The 16,747-nt window shown below is 36.1% G+C and overlaps 1 protein-coding gene across 5 annotated transcripts in view; it reads left to right on the forward strand.

The window, feature by feature from the left end:
* LOC148674596 (dynein axonemal heavy chain 6-like) overlaps nucleotides 1–16,747 on the forward strand; it is a 126,407-nt gene that overhangs the window by 108,903 nt on the left and 757 nt on the right. For 4 of the 5 annotated variants that reach the window (XM_088624874.1, XM_088624879.1, XM_088624878.1 and 1 more), the window contains 15 exons: nucleotides 549–750; nucleotides 2,061–2,270; nucleotides 2,930–3,066; nucleotides 4,297–4,453; nucleotides 5,632–5,842; nucleotides 6,171–6,273; nucleotides 7,562–7,777; nucleotides 10,790–10,987; nucleotides 11,154–11,353; nucleotides 12,415–12,566; nucleotides 12,954–13,150; nucleotides 14,837–14,949; nucleotides 15,302–15,408; nucleotides 15,707–15,852; nucleotides 16,578–16,724. In XM_088624874.1, the coding sequence (XP_088481000.1) occupies nucleotides 549–750; nucleotides 2,061–2,270; nucleotides 2,930–3,066; nucleotides 4,297–4,453; nucleotides 5,632–5,842; nucleotides 6,171–6,273; nucleotides 7,562–7,777; nucleotides 10,790–10,987; nucleotides 11,154–11,353; nucleotides 12,415–12,566; nucleotides 12,954–13,150; nucleotides 14,837–14,949; nucleotides 15,302–15,408; nucleotides 15,707–15,852; nucleotides 16,578–16,724 (2,496 nt within the window). The remainder of the gene's footprint in view (nucleotides 1–548; nucleotides 751–2,060; nucleotides 2,271–2,929; nucleotides 3,067–4,296; nucleotides 4,454–5,631; nucleotides 5,843–6,170; nucleotides 6,274–7,561; nucleotides 7,778–10,789; nucleotides 10,988–11,153; nucleotides 11,354–12,414; nucleotides 12,567–12,953; nucleotides 13,151–14,836; nucleotides 14,950–15,301; nucleotides 15,409–15,706; nucleotides 15,853–16,577; nucleotides 16,725–16,747) is intronic. The other variant, XM_088624875.1, reaches the window with a different exon arrangement.

A 16,747-nucleotide genomic window follows, 5' to 3' on the forward strand; every position in this document is an offset into this window, starting at 1 on the left:
ACTGCAAATCTCCTTTTTAGAAACTCCCGAGAGCACATTCTCAAGGTTTTTTGGTGCAATTATTTTTGCTTGCAAGTCTTATATTTTCAGAAGTGACATGTCATGTAATTTGCCAAACCATTTTATACCATACGGAGTCTTGGGAAGCCGAAGCCTACCCAGCAAGCAACAAGTGCAAGGCAGGGCAAAAAGGGGACCTTCTTCATCCACCTCTGAAATGGAGCACACAACTGTATAGCAGACGTTATGTGCCTGCAGCTGCAATACAAAAGGGGTCAATTGGAGGAGTGAAAAATTAATGCCAATTGAATTGAGGGAGAAATTAGGGAAGCCAAACTATGCAAGTTAAAAGTGTCATTTAGGCAAGATAACACCTCTAATCTTCTAAACAGTACCATGAAATCTTCAATAATCAAGAAGATAGGGTGTAATGTCTGGAAAAAGCCTGAAAAGACTATATTTCTCAGAAAGTCTAAGAAATGCACAAGGAAGTGCACATGATATGCAAGGCTAAAGTACGATGATGTGTTGTTGTTTTTTTTGCACAGGAGGTGTCTCTTGCACTGTTTGCAGATCACCAGCTCTGTTTCTCTTTCATGATGTGTTCCAACATCATGCGGACAAATCACAATGACACCAAGCTGGCGGAGAGCCTGGAATATCTGCCAGAGAATGAATGGAAGATTTTCTTACATTCAGCTGTCCTAGCAGACATGATGGATACTCCAAAACAAATGGGACACAGTGATGGTAAGGTGGACCAGCAATTGATTCTTTATAAAACTTGCAAATACCCATTTAAATAAAGCTGATTGGATTACTTTGGAATAAAATAACATAAAGTTGCAATTGCAGACAGCATGAGTCAAAGCATATAAATTATAAAACTGAACATTTTTATAATCCTAATAGTTGGATAATTTACAGTTGTGTTATTATTCATAACAGTAAGTTTTTTTGCATTAAGATGATTTGCATAAATTAAAGTAGTTGTTTTTCTGCGACAGTTTTGGCTTTTGAAATGATGGTTTTACCTTCAAAACCTCCAGTTTTTTACTTATCACCTTTGCAAGTATACTGAACTATCTTAACCATAGTATACTTCTGACACCTGGTGCTCAAGGGTAGTAATTACAGTTGGAAAAAAGTTTTAGAAAATGTTAGTAATGGTAATTATAGGTAATACATTTTGAAAAAGTAATTAAAAACAATAAAAATACTAATAACCAAAACATAATACCCTAAACTACTTTTATGAATATTTACAATACCATTTATCTCCAAAGCACAAAAAATGCTATTACAAACTTTGGAATTTAAAAATTTAAAAGAAAAATCCATCTTGTGTTTTAGTGATAATACTAAATTATTAATATAACCAGTGTACAATAATCACTAAACTTTTCTAAAGATATTTTGGAATTGTGAGAACGTTTTCTTAGTAACCTCCCCTAATATCTTTCACAGTTTCTGTAGCTGTAACAACTTTCCTAATTAGTACAGCATAACACAGAATAGATAAAGGTGCACAATGTTGTCTTTGAAATGATCACAGGGGTTAGCACAGCTTAGATTTCAACCAGGCTATAGGGCAAATAATGTTTTTTTACTGGATGAGCTGCTTAGAAGCTTTTCGTTTTCAGAATAAGATCATGCTTATTGGATTTTGGCAGACAGCAAATGCTAACATTAACATAATTTTTTTTCAACTTTTATTGTTTTATTCTTATTTAAAAAATACTGTTGGCAGTCCAACAGCTATAAATACACAACTAACCTTACACTAGAGTGTTAGAAATCCTTTGGAACAACACTTAACATAATTGTTTTATAAATGTAAATATGTCGAAAATGAATGTTACGTTACTGCAATGGGCTGGTGTCCCATCCAGGCTGTATCTTGGCTTACATCCGTTGCTTGCTGAGATAGGCTTCAGCTCTCCATGACCCTGAATTGGATAAAGTGGTTAGAAAAAAGTTGGATGAATTGTTATATTAAGGTTGCTTGAGTAAAATAATGCCATATTAGCTACTACTGTGACTGTCTTTTTTATCTTTAGGTATGGATTTCAAGGTCTGTGCCCCTGGTGCCTGGCTTACAGATAGCATGTGGAAGCAGTGTCAGTACATCAGTGGTCAGCTCCAAGCATTCACCTCTCTTTGTGAATCTCTCTTAAGTAATAAGCATCAATGGACGTCTTTCTTAAAAGCCGGCAATCTGTATCGGTTTCTGAGCAATCCCTATACTAACAATAGCACTTCTCAACCAAGTGAGTTTTATGTTAATTCTTTAGTCATGAGCTTCAAAATTGCGATCATACTAGATGAAGCTGTCTGAAATTTTAAATCTTTTTCTTACCATAACACATAAATCTCTCTTATATTGGCTCACTGACTCAGCCTGTAGTCCTTTCCATTCCATTTTCTGAGCCACAGGTTAATATAAAAACTGGCAGTTTGTAGGTGAGAGTATGGCATTTGAATATAATAAAATATACTCAAAATAGATTTTTAAGTTACATCAAAATTACATTAAAGAAAAAAATCAATTTGCCCAAAAGGGCATTAAGATTTTAAATATATTTGTGGTTTGTATGAAACCACGTAGTATAAACCTACTTGTAGTGTGTTCATTGTGTAATTCTGCTTAGCATTTACAAAATACATGTTATCACAAATAAATGACACAAACTTTAAAGAACCATGCAGATAACACTCACTGAAAATCTATTTCCTTACATGTACTTTCACTTTTTAAAATCCAGCCCTTTGCTTTTTTTATTTACTTTGGTACTAGACAGAGATTAACCAATGTTTTTTTCTTTTTTAGAATGTGATATAATTAATCAGCACAAATTAAAATGCATAGACTCCATAACAATATAATACAGAGATTGCTAATATTTGTTTTAACTTTCTTTTAACTCAGAAGCTTCAGTAGCCATTCAGATAGTGCCAGGTAATTATGTACAAGTACCTGGTCATGAGGAGTCTGAGGAGAGTCAGAATCTGTGTGGCACTGTTTTTCCCTGGGAGACCCTCTCTGGATTTCAAAAACTCATTCTGGTTAGTTCTGATTTGCAAGAGTCTACATTCACTTCACTTCACTTATTTAAAAAACATTTCAATTCTCAAGTTTGGGTTTCAAACATTTTCTTACGTTTTTTTATTCTCTTACAATGAATCGTTTAAGTGTAACTAGGTTTAATATACATAAAATTACATTCTTAAAAATCCTTCTCATGGTACTGTGGCTCTTTCTGGAAACAGAGAAGAGTCCTAAAAGTTTATTAAATGTATGTAAATTCAGATACAAATGTACGTTCTGGTTATTTCTGTAATGTCTCATTTTGGAAATTAAGTGGACTTTGGAAGGAAGGTTAGATTCCTAATCTCACATACTTCTGTTCACCTACACAGTTTGGCTGCTATTCCCACAGATAGGCATGACAGACCAAATATACAGACCATATTTCATCCCTCTATTGCATTCTTTAGGATCTATCTGAACAACCACAATCTACAAAACCATTTTCTACTATGAGCAGTCTCAAGATTATTGTTTTCCAAAGTATGTCTTATCAAAGAATAGGTACAACACTTTTGGAAGTATATATATATACACAGTATGTTAGAACAAAAAATAGATGGAAAGTCACAATTGTGCTCAGTTTTTAATGACATCTCTGAAGAGATCATTAGAAAAAGAACCATGTAAACATGTCACTAAAAATCTACAAAACTGAAGAATATTTATATTTCTACTGTAAGCCTTCTTTAAGCCTTGTCAGACTGGAGCGGCATAATAGTTGCTGAAGAACCTGAATTTATTCAGGAGATCACACAACCAGAAATTCTGTTATTATTAAGTTTCATTTTTTAAGGTCAGTTTTAATATAACTGTTTTTAACCTGTTGTAAACTGTTAGCAGAGAACAGAAATTGTGAAAAAAACATTACATTTATAATTGAACATTTATATTTATACATTTATAAACATTACCCATTTTGTAAAGTCAAACATACAGTGTGAGCTAAAGGTATGACATTACCATTTTATGAAAAAGTAACCACCCAATGTAGCGATGGATTTTAAGTTGCAGAGACAGGCTACATGCCTTTAGTTTTATAAATATTGTATTTTAATAATTTGAATCTTTCAACCCATTAACATTAAATGACTTGAATCTTTCAACCTATTAACAAAGGTTAAACATACATTCAGTGACAAAGGAATTTCAGTTAATTTATAAATGCAGATCTGTCTTGTATTCTCTTCTCATACTTTTTATCTTAGATTAAAATTCTAAAGCCAGAAAGTTTGACAGCAGCAGTAAAAGACTTTGTTTCAGAGAAGATTGGCTCTAAATACCTACAGAGTGGGAAGATGACCTTGAGAGAGGTGTATGAAAAATCTAATGCAATCACACCTCTCGTATTTCTTCTGTCTCCGGGTAAGAGAAACACTTGTCAGTTCCACTTGACTTTATGGCAGGTTAACCACAGTAACTAAAACAATAACGTCCGTCACTGTCACACAGTAAACTGAAGAAGAAATAAATATTTATATTAATAAAATATTAATGTTTTCAAATAGGTGTGCAAGCACAGTATTTTTCTGCTGTTTTGAGGATTGAGGTAGAAGTAAATTAACATTACTGTAAAATAGTAAAGTTATGTAACAGTGTTGATTAGAAAAGAGAAATGTAGTGAAAATTTTCATTTTAAATACAAACACATTTGCACTTGCATTGAATCTATAGCTGTGGAATGATTATACTGTATGTAAGAAGTGCAGTATATGTGAAATATGGTTTCACACTGCTTTTGTTTCCCATAGCACAGGGCCTGCAGTTGCAAACATACTTATTGCAACATTCACACTCTCAAAACTGAGATGAACCGAAAAGATGAAAATCAGTTGAGATGCATAAATGATGTAACCAACTCCCCACCAGGAAATGAAAAGCCATAGATCAACAATTATAGCATACTATACTTGGCTATATTGGCTAGTCAGTAACAAGGCACCACCCTCAAACATTTCCAGGTCAAAACCATGTTGCCTGGAGGTTTCAGATCACTTTCTGGCTTCCATTTAAAGTTCAGGCAGTTAAAATGTTTTTGTGAACCCCTTTCACTACTTAAGTAGAGCAGTTCTAATAGCAATATCCTTTGCTATTAACAATATCGATTGGCTAGTACCAATACATATTATTGTATTAAATCACATTTTTAAATCAAATGAAAAACAAGTAAGGATGATATTATTTTATTCTTGTGAAATCGGAATATACAGTATAAATACTTAAATTTAGAACTAAGGAAGAAAAAGAATGCCAATGAAGTATTGATCCGATATATATGAACACCAACACTAAATGCATTGTCCGTGAATTTAACTAACAGAAGCTTAGCTAGCCTAGCAAACCATAGGAAAAATAAAACAATTTGCTGCAGAATCATCCAAAAAGGACTGAAAGTGAAACGGTGAAGAACTGGAAAATATTGGTAAATACTGTACTGGCCAGCATGACTACGTGGCCTTATGCTACTCAGGAAGATTTGAGGATGAGTGGTAATTTAGATGCTTTTGTGTAATGAAATAGCCCTTGTTCATGTCTTGCTGCAGGAATGGATCCAGCTTCACAACTAGCACGGTTGGCCCAGGAGGTGCGTGGTGGAACACTGCATCTGGACATGGTCTCCTTGGGGCAGGGCCAGGGTCCCAGGGCCAAGGAGCTTATCAACAAGGCACAGGTCCTCAAGGGACGCTGGGTCTTCCTGCAGAACTGCCATCTGGCCGCATCTTTCATGCCCAGGCTCCAGTCCATCATCAACTCGTGAGTACTGCACATTACTCTTCCAAACTTCATAACATAGGCCTTTTTATTTAGACAGCATGTGAAGCACCCTTTAGATCTAGGAAAATCCAATTCAAGCTGATACAAAATGAGCTCTTTTCTCCATGGATTGCTCAAGGTTTGTGATTAGCTCATAAGTGTCCAGTGTTCCTAGCTGTTTTAACACTACAACAATTAATAAACAAAAACGTCTCTTTTTGAACAACCAAAATCATTTCACTCACACCCTTTTCGTGATTTCAGCTCCAGAGCTTCTGTCTGCCTTTAATTCAAGTCTCTTACAGAACTAAATTCTTTGTCTTTTCAGGTTGAAATATAAGGGTACCAATATTGATCCTCAGTTTCGGCTTTGGTTATCCTCTAAACCAGACTCCATATTTCCTGCCTCTATTTTGCAAAAAGGGATCAAGGTAAACTCACAAATGAAAATATATTTTTATCATCTTTTTAAATAGTATAACAGTAGTAGTATAACAAAATACATTACATATACCTTAATTCTTTAATTTATATGCTTTATAACCCAACACAGGATACACATCATTTAGATAGGAACCTGGATTTCCTATTAGCTGCAGAGTAAATTAAAGTCAGAGTTATGTACGGCATAGTCCTTTGGTTGAGACATTACACTGAAGTCCTGATTACATAGTTATCTGGGATTTCCATTTGATCTGCTGTGATTTGGGCACATTTGTCTGCACCTCTCAACTTCATATCCAAGTTTAAAATGTTTCTTATTGACATCTAAGGTTATAATTTCATTAATGATGTTTGGCAATTATATTTTATTAATTACACATTTTCCATTAATTCATGCCAAACCTATTCTTCAAATTGTGCCACTTACAGAAATAATTAGATTTTTGCTACATTTTGGTACATTACTTTAGAGTATCATAAACTTACAATTGCAACAAATAACAATGAATTATCAAGAAATTACAATCAATTTCATAGAAGGTGATCTGACAATTGTGTGAACAGACACAATAGGAAAGCTTAGCGTGAAAATTGGTCCAAATCAAGAACAAAGTTTTATATGTAATTTTAAGGTTTCAGCAGTTACAGTACCAGTGCTAGTCCACAGACAGGGAGATGAGAAGAGGAATCTAAATGACACTGAGTCATTTAATCAATATCCATAAAGTGTATATTCATCTTAAACCAGACATGCTGAAATACAGTAGAGTAATAAGTTTGACTATAAGTTTGTGTTTGTTTTTTAAATAAATATATTAATAATCAAGAAATTATTTTTGTTAACATTTTTATTGTTTAATAGCATACCTACAAACAGAGAATAACAACATCATCTAATAATACAATTTTAAAAACAAAGAAAAAATCAGTGTTACAATCAGTTACAGTGACTTGGATGTAGACTGACTATTCCATTAATAATATTATTTAATAAATCATAAATAGATAAATAATGTAATAGACAATAAATGTGCATCAATGTAAAAAATAAAGCCTAATCCCAAGCTTTCCTTGCAGGGAGAGGAGTCAAGGTTATTTCAGGATTGTCTTTCTTCCAACATTATCCGTTTGGGTCCACTAATATAAACATCTAAACTTTTTAGGATGAGCAGCAGCATTGTTTTTTGAAAGTCAGTGTGTAAGACATGGTATGTTTTGGCATAAAATACACCACCACAAAAAATGAGCATGAATAAATTAATTACTCCCTTTTAGATTGCAGTTGAGCCCCCACAGGGCCTGAAGAAAAAGTTACTTCATACATTCAGCACGGAAGTGACAGAGAGTACCTTCACAATGCCTGGCTGTAGCCCGGTCTGGAAGACTCTGCTCTTCAGTCTGTGCTTCTTTAATGCTGTCGTTCAGGAGAGAAAGAAGTATGGCCCCTTAGGGTGGAACATTCCCTATACATTTACATCATCAGATCTAGAGGTGAGCAGTCTACACTCTTTGGACTAGACTTGTGACATTTTTGATCATTCGTTTTGTGAAAAACAAAAACAAACTTCCCACTGTAAATCATACATCTGAATTACATTCGTATGTAGCATATCTTCAGTATGTTTTCTATCCTAAATTAGCATGAACAGTTTTTGAATGTTTTGTTTTACTATTGTACACTGTTGTTCTACAGTAGTTCACTATGTTTTAACATATTTGAAGTAAAATGCTAATTGACATTCAGAAAATTAATATAAATATTACACCAGGCCAGGAAGGTGCTGAATTTAAATTATGTAAATAACTTAAATCTTATTTTTGTACATTAAATCATAATTGTTAAACTTCATAATTCAGTGGAAATATGAAATATTTTCAGTGCCCCTATTGTATGTTACGGCTCTCTTTTTGTGGATTGTGACTTTGGGAAGATTCTATGGGTCTATGAAGGAACTATGTTCTTCCAAACACATGATGATTCTCCTCCTTGTGGATGCCAATGACAATAATAAGAAATGATAAATGAGCTGAGGGGAACTCTGAACAAACAAAAATATTGCATGTTTGCAACATTTTTGCAATTTCTGGAAAATATTTTCTGAATACACTCCTGCAGACCTGAAATTCTTTACTTTTCCACATATGTATCTAATTTTCTAATGAAAAGAATGCTACCACAAAATATATGAACTACTTCAATTTCATTTACATGAAATATTTTATTACTATAATAAGTAATAATATATTTACTATAAACTATTTGGTAGAAAGTATTTTAACTGCACATATTATTATTAGATATCATTATATATTGATACTTAAATTAACAGGAAACTACATACAAAATACATAGAAATATTTTATGCAAAATGCGTTTTACCAACCTTTGAGAGAGATATATTTAATATTCATGCAAAATCAAAGGACAAAGCAAATCATGTACAATCATATGTACTGTAGCCCAAAACGTCCATCACCAATGCAAATGGACGCTTCAGAAATAAAAGGGGCAGTTTGTAAAAATATCTTGTGCATATTATATAATATGCATAATATTAAAAAGTGGATGTCCTCATTCACACAAAGTAGAAAAGAAATTAAAAATGGCATTAGAATGCTTTGAGAGTAAGAAAAATAGAATAAAATTAGGTCAATGTTGGCAATGCTATAACTGTGAGAAAAGCATATTCAGCGCCATGAATAGTATTTTGCCCCCAATCTGATTTTATGCATATTTGCACATTTCTCACAGTGCTTTTGGTCAGAATCTTTTAATGGGTTGAAACAGTATACTGAGGAGAGCCTGATAGAAAAAATGGCACCAATGTTTGGTGCTTCTTTCATTTGTTTGGTATGCAAGGGAATCAAACATGCAATCTTCAGGTGAGAAAAAGTTATTGCCCTCCCCCCCCCCCCAGCGAAATCAACCTATTTAAAAGGATGATTAGGGTCAGCTGTTTGAATACTTTGGTTAACAATAAGGCCTGAATTAGGCCAGCCCTGCCCATCAAGGTGAAGCACACAGGATCTAGAGTCACATCATGCCATAATCAAAATAAATTCCTGAAAACCTCCATTGTTGATGTCTATCAATCTGGAAAGGGTTACAAAGCCATTTCAAAGGCTCTGGGGCTTCACAGAACTACAATAGGAGGATTATTGTCCAAATTTGGCCGTGCTGCCAAAACCTCTCCAAGAGCAAGGTGTAAAATTGTCCAGGAAGTCACAAATAACCCTAGAATGATATATACTGTATATGGATCTGCAGGCCTCTCTCACCTTGGCCAAGGTCAGTGTTCATGACTCCACCATCAGAAAGACACTAGGCAAAAACAAGACGGAACCACTGCTCACTAAGAAGCATATGAGTACTTACCTCACCTGTTCTGGATCAATGTTCTATTGACAGATGAGTCAAAAGTAGAACATTTTGGCTGACATGGGCCCTGTTATGTCTGGCAAAAACTAAACACTACATTCCACGGTAAGAACCTCATACCAACAGTCACGCACGGTGGTGGTAGTGTCATGGTTTGGGGATGCTTTGCTGTATCAGGACCTAGACAACTTGCCATCACTCAGGAACCATTCATTCAGCTCTGGATCAGAGAATTCTACAGGCTATCCATCTGTTAGCTGAAGTTGAAGCATAGTTGGGTCATACTAAGACAATGATCTGAAACATACAAACAAATCTACATTAGAATGGTTAAAGAACAAGAAATTCAGAGTTTTTGAATGGCCTAATCAAAGTCCAGACCTAAACCCCATTGAGATGTTGTGACAGGACCTGAAATAATCAGTTCATTTTCAAAAACCCACCAATGTTACCGAGTTGAAGCAGTGCTGCATGTAGGAGTGGGACAGAATTCCTCCACTGCTCTAAAAGACTGATCAATAACTACAGGAAATGTCTGGTTGCAGTTACAGCTGCTATATGTGGCGTACCCAGTTCTTGAGTCTACAGGGCCCTTTACTTTTTTCACACAGGGCATTGGGTGTTGCATTACTTTCTTTTAATAAATGAAATAAATAACACAAAAGTTTTATACTAATTCACCTCAGGGTCCCTTTAATCTAATATTGGGCTTTGGTTGAAGTTCTGATAATATTCACTGTGACAAATACGTAACAATGCAGAAAATCAGATGGGGTGAAAATTTGTTTTCATAGCACTGTAACAACATTTAGAGTTACAGTATGCTGCTTGCACTGCTCTGTGGAATATCTCTGGGTATTTAGCTATTTCATTCCTTTCTTAACCGTCAACTGCAAAGAAATTCTTGTTTGCAATGGCATTCTGGAGGATGCCAATTTATACCCACCTGTCCATAATCCTGCCCAGTATATACAAAATAAAAAGGCATTCTAATTTAAAAAAAAAACATCCAAATAAGCACCAGTGAATTTTTACACATCATTCATGAATTCAAGACCACTGTTCCTAAACTGTGTTCACTGTGATATTGCAACAGCTTTTCTTCTTGCTTTCTCCTTTGGTAGGTGTCTATACTGAACTTAGAGATGTTACTGGTGGGAGGATCAGACGTGCCTTGGCCCACACTGCGGTATCTCACAGGGGAGGTGGTGTATGGTGGCCGTGTGACAGATCCCTGGGATCGCCGGTGTCTACTCAGCACCCTACACAACTTCTACAAACCCAGCGTCCTGCAGCAAGGCCACACATACAGCTCTGATGGGGTAGGCTTTACAAAAAGTAGGAATTGTAAATAAATAAAATATTTGATTTAAAACCAATAATAATTTCTGTCAAATAAAAAGACTGAGTAAATCTTCAGTAAATCTAATAGTTTTTACCTTTGAGGTGTACTGATGAAAAAATTACAACTGACCTTTTCTGAAACAGGTGTACCGGCCTATCTCTGGAGAGCCCAGCTTGTCAGACTGCAGAGTCTATATTGAAAGTCTGCCTGACAAAGATGCCCCTGAGGTGTTTGGAATGGACAGAAATGCAGAGAACTTCTTTCTGCAGAGCCAAGCACAGCAGCTGGTCAACACTATCATTAGCATGCAGCCCAGACTTGGAGATAGCAGCCTCATTGCCAGGTGTGCTTTGACATCTCTTTCCTTCCTTCACTGTCAAAGTGAGTTGTCTCGAGGGTACTGGACAACAGAAATTTGTTGGTTTCTATATTAAACAAAGACTAATTGACTAATGAACAAGGTGTCTTGAGTGGAAGATCCCTAAGCCAAGCAATAAAGACACCAGCTCAATGCACAGGTACAGCCTCATGCCCCTTATATCACCAGTTCCAGTTCGGTCCATGTTACTACCTGAATGTGACTGGGATAGTCCAGCAGTGGTGAAGAATAACCATGATCTAAGGAAAGATCTAAGAAAGATTTAGCTATATGACAAAATAAGTAGTGAATCCAGATGGAAGAATAGCTTTAACAAGATTATAGAGCTACAATTTCTGTTAAGTATATGTGCAATAATGTGGGGGTATGTGTTGTGGTAGGCTTTTTGATCATTTCAAGTATGCAAATATTATGCACCTCCTTAAAATGGGAAATTGATCATTTAACCTATTTGTACAAAGCAAATCTACTGTAATTCGATATATGGGATCAGAACCACCTATTCTTTGTATTGTGAAATCAAAGTATAGTTACATAGTCTTATTAAAAGGAATTAAACCACATATGTTACATATAGTAACATTGCAATCTCTGAAATATATCAATTATAGTCATTGGAAACTTTGTTCTAAACTAAAAGGTGTTATGAACATAAAGTAAAAACAAAAGGAAGGTTATTTGTTCCAATAGTACATTGAAATTGCCTCAGCAATCACCAGACAAGAACCTCAAGCACTTGTGATCTGTCTTTGGCTGAGCCAAAGAGTATAGTAAATGCACTTTTGATGATGCTGTTCTATGGAGTCTATTCCATTTCTGGCATATGCCCTGCATCCCTCTATTAGAAGAAATTCCCAGAGAAGAGACTTAAACACAAACTCTCAGGATGCCCATGGTTGTCAAATCTAAATTTAACTACAATGAACAGTAATCAAAAACTTTAGGAACATCATATGAACTTTTTGCAAAATGCTTCAAAATTCAGCTTGTCTATTTTTGTCTTAAAGCCATTTTCTTCTTGACAGTGATGGGCAGACTCAGGATGAAGTAATCTTAAAATTGGCTACTGACATTCTGAAGACCCTTCCAGAAACTGTGGAACAGCCCAGACAGGCAGCTGGACAAATACCTACCCTTAGAGATCTCATGACAGAAGCTAACACCACTTCTGATAAAGGCAAACTCCTATGACACAATAGAAAAATGTTCATTGAGTAAATTCTCTAACTATAAAGTTTGATTGGCTACAGTAGACATTGCTCTTATTGAATGAAATGTTTTTAGTTTCTTAGTTCATTATCATACTAAAAACTGTAAGTAAATGACTTGAGGTTAATAAAGACCAAATGACATTCATACTACAAAATCTGATTCGTAGCCCTCAAATGCTTCAGAACGTTTTAAACTACACATGAATCATTCACAAACCGAGAAACAATCTGGGTTTATGCGATTTACCTTCTAATTAATTTATTCCTCACTATGTACTACTTCTTTGCCAATTAACACTATCAGTTAACACACGTGATGTCCTATTGAAAACTTTGTCTTGTGTTTTGGGAAGGTTTTGACCCTTTGGTACACTCTACTTTGCTTATCGTCTTGCGTCAAGAGATCGATTGCTTCAACCAGTTGCTACTGGTCACACGCTCCTCACTGCAGTCATTATGCTGTGCTGTGAAGGGAGAAATCCTCATGACTGAGATGCTAGAGGAAATCTACAACTCCCTCCTTATAATGAAGGTCCCATCCATGTGGGAGGTAAAACAAGATTATTTGTTAATTTTTTGTGTTATAAAGAAACTGTTCACTACAGATGTAGATATCATTGATTTTTTCAATATATCAATTACTTTCCATTTGTATTATCTACCCAGTCCCAAATTGGACTCCCCAATTGTAGATTTCAGTTTTTTGCCCCCAGTTATGAGCCCTGCAACCATACATGGGAAGGATTAAATACAGTCCCTGACCAGCCCTGCTTTAACACATCGGAGACTACAAAGCCCCATTCCAGGTGTTCCTCACCAACAGCAGCACAAGTGCCTAGACTTAGTTGGCCTGGAACCGTCTTGCCAACTAATGCCAATATCCCCACTGGTGCTACTCAGCTAACTGCACTGATTGAGGCATCCTAGTCACAACTGGCTAGTGTCACATCATGGAGTTCAAAGTGCACTTGAATGAGCACCAATATTTTTTTAGTCTCTCAAAAGCCCTCTAGCTCTCTAATATCTTTTGTAGAAGCCCAATCTGTTGTAATCTGACATTAACCATCTAAAAAATTGACTGGAATTTCAAGTATAAGATAGATATGTAATTATAGTTATATACTTTTTAGCATATGTAAACTACTCAACTATAATATATGGGTTGCCTTTTTATCTCTATGACATTGGGTACAATTAAAATAATAATTATAATAATAATTGCTTAGCCACACATCGGCTATCCGTGGGGAGGAGAGCAGAGTAATGTAGCCAATTCATAGAGGGGGATTATTAGGAGGGCATGATTGGTAAGGGCCAATGGGAAATTTGGCCAGGACACCGGGGTTACACCCCTACTCTTTTCGAGAAATGCCCTGGGATTTTTAATGACCGCAGAGTCAGGACCTCGGTTTTACGTCTCATCCGAAGGACGGCACCTGTTTTTACAGTACAGTGTCCCCGTCACTATACTGGGGCATTAGGACCCACATGGACTGCAGGGTGAGCGCCCCCTGCTGGCCCCACTAACACCTCTTCCAGCAGCAACCTTAGTTTTTCACAGGAGGTCTCCCATCGAGGTACTAACCAGGCTCACACCTGCTTAGCTTCAGTGGATTGCCAGTTGTGAGTCACAGGGTGATATGGCTGCTGGAATGTCGCTTACCCATTCATGAGCAGTTTGTAATGCACTCACAATTTATTTTAGCTTGTTGGAATTCTGTTACAAACAGGTTTAACTGTTATTCTGAGATGTTCTGATTTCTAGCAATCAATTCACATGAAAGGTGAGAGAGCAAGTACAGTGAAAAAACAAGTATTAGAACCAATTATTGATTTCAGTTTCCTTTTTGTAAATTGGAGCATTGATAATATTGGAACAGTCAAGTAACCTGAAAAAAGAAAAAGTGCTTATTTTCTGTTAGTGTTTGAAGCAATGCGGGTACTGCTCTGTGTATGGCCCTTGACCAATACAAGTGTGCAGCAGTCACACAACACAGATCTTCAGCAAGTGGGGTTCCCTCTACACCATTGCCACCAGCCCTGGAAGGGGGGAATTGATGGGGGCAGGCTACTCATCTTCAGGGATGCTGGGGGGGAAGAACCCAGTGTTAAAATAATCTTGTACAAGAATTTGTTATCTTCCGATATCCAATTTCTTCAATAACTGTTGAGCGCAAGAGTACACGGTTTTGTCACAAAATACAAAGCCGACGCTCTTTTGTTTATATTTAAACAGAGGTGTTCTTACGAGTCTTGCAAGTCTCTGGGCTCCTGGATAGAAGACCTTAATCAGAGAGTGCATTTCTTCCGGGTTTGGGGAGAGAAAGAGAAAATATCTCTCATGGAAAGGTAAAAGGATCGCACTTAGGAGTGGAGATCTTGAGTTATCCATTCTAAACTCTTCATTATCCACTATTAGTTCTTATCAGGGTCTTATTAGGGCTTACTAATCTTTAACTCATTAAGCTGAAAAGAATATTATCTCACTTACCTTTTTCACTAAAAACAAATGTAAATAAGTCATATGAATTTCTGTTTTTCAAGGTTAGAGTATAACTGTGACACTCCTAATGACAAGATAGTCCTAAAAGGCTCATTAGATTACAAATGCGTATCAAGGTCCTGTAGAATTCATACTAGGAAATTTAACTTGGTTAAATAAAGGTGGATGGCAGATGTACTTTTATTTTTCTTTGTTTAGGGTTGCTTCACAGACTGAGGGTATAAAGCCTACAACAGAGCCACAATTTCCCACCACCTGCAAGCAACCTCGTAGCTTCTGGTTGTCTGGATTCTTTTTCCCTCAAGGTAAGGAGAATGACTATTATGACAGGAAGGAGGGGGCAAAAGATTGTGTTGTACGCCAATGGAAATCCATGAGACTTCAGTCTCAGGATATTAGACAATAACTAACTTCAGTGTCAGAAAACATTCTTAGGACCAGAGATGTCTTTTAAAGAAGTTTAACTGTACCGATATATATATTCCATTCTGAAAAGATGTTTTGAAATGTTTCTTTTCAGCATGGAATAAACCTTTACTTGTTCCTTTGCAGCCTATGCATGCTGACACAGTTACCCGCCTGAACTGATTATATATATTGCAGGTTTTCTGACTGCAGTTCTGCAGAATTCTGCTCGTCTAAAAGGTGTTCCAATCGACTCTCTTGCTTTCACCTATCATGTGCAACCCACAGAGCAGGGTCTCAACAATTGGAGTGGAAGAGTAGATAAAACAGCATTTGCCTTTGAGGTAAGTGCTGATATTTTGCCATATATTTAAAGACTGTAGTACACAAGATCTTTCATACAGTATATGCATGTAGGAGGCCATTTGGCCCATCTAACCCCTTTGGTAGTAGCAAATTCATCCCAGAATATCATCCAGCTGTTTATTGAAAGAAACCAGTGAATGAGCTTCAAGAACAGCTAGGAAGCATGTTCTGTTCCACACAATCTGTTGGGTAAGAACGTACCTGCTGCTATGAGCTGCAAACACACTTCCAAATCGATTCCACTGTGGTTCAGTCTCTAGTCAGGAGAATGCAATATCTATAGCTGTGATTGGCTATGTCATTCTATTTATTAAAACCTTAACATTCAAGTTATTCAACTTGTATATGTGATACTTGCAACTCTGAAAGTGTTACCTATTAAACTAACATTTAAAATAAGAAAATTAACAGAATATATTGGGATTATGTGAAGATTACATCATGCAAGATTCAGTTTAATTTTTTGTTGATAACCTGTGTGAAATATGTCATTTATAAGATTATTCAAACGGCACAAACAGGTCCAAAAAAGGGAGAAATTTATTTTCAGTTCTTAGCAAGTTATATCTAAAAGCTTATATTTAAGCAACATTCTTCTGCTGAGCTATACAATTCACAGATAAGAACAGGTATTATTCTTCATTTTAAGAGCTCTAAAAATTTAAACAAGCAATTCAAACTGCAGATGCTATATTCTTCACAGGGCCTTCCACCCCCTAAGGAAGGTGTTCTGGTGTATGGGTTGTTCTTGGAAAGTGCAAGCTGGGACCCCCTTTCTCAGGCATTAGAGGATTCATTACCTAATTATCAACACTGCCCAATGCCCGAGATACACTTCTTACCACAGCAGGTAACTGCTAGTATTTTTGTGTC

Source organism: Lepisosteus platostomus, chromosome 3 (assembly GCF_059453375.1).
Source record: "Lepisosteus platostomus isolate fLepPlt1 chromosome 3, fLepPlt1.hap1, whole genome shotgun sequence".
Lineage (NCBI taxonomy): Eukaryota > Metazoa > Chordata > Actinopteri > Semionotiformes > Lepisosteidae > Lepisosteus > Lepisosteus platostomus.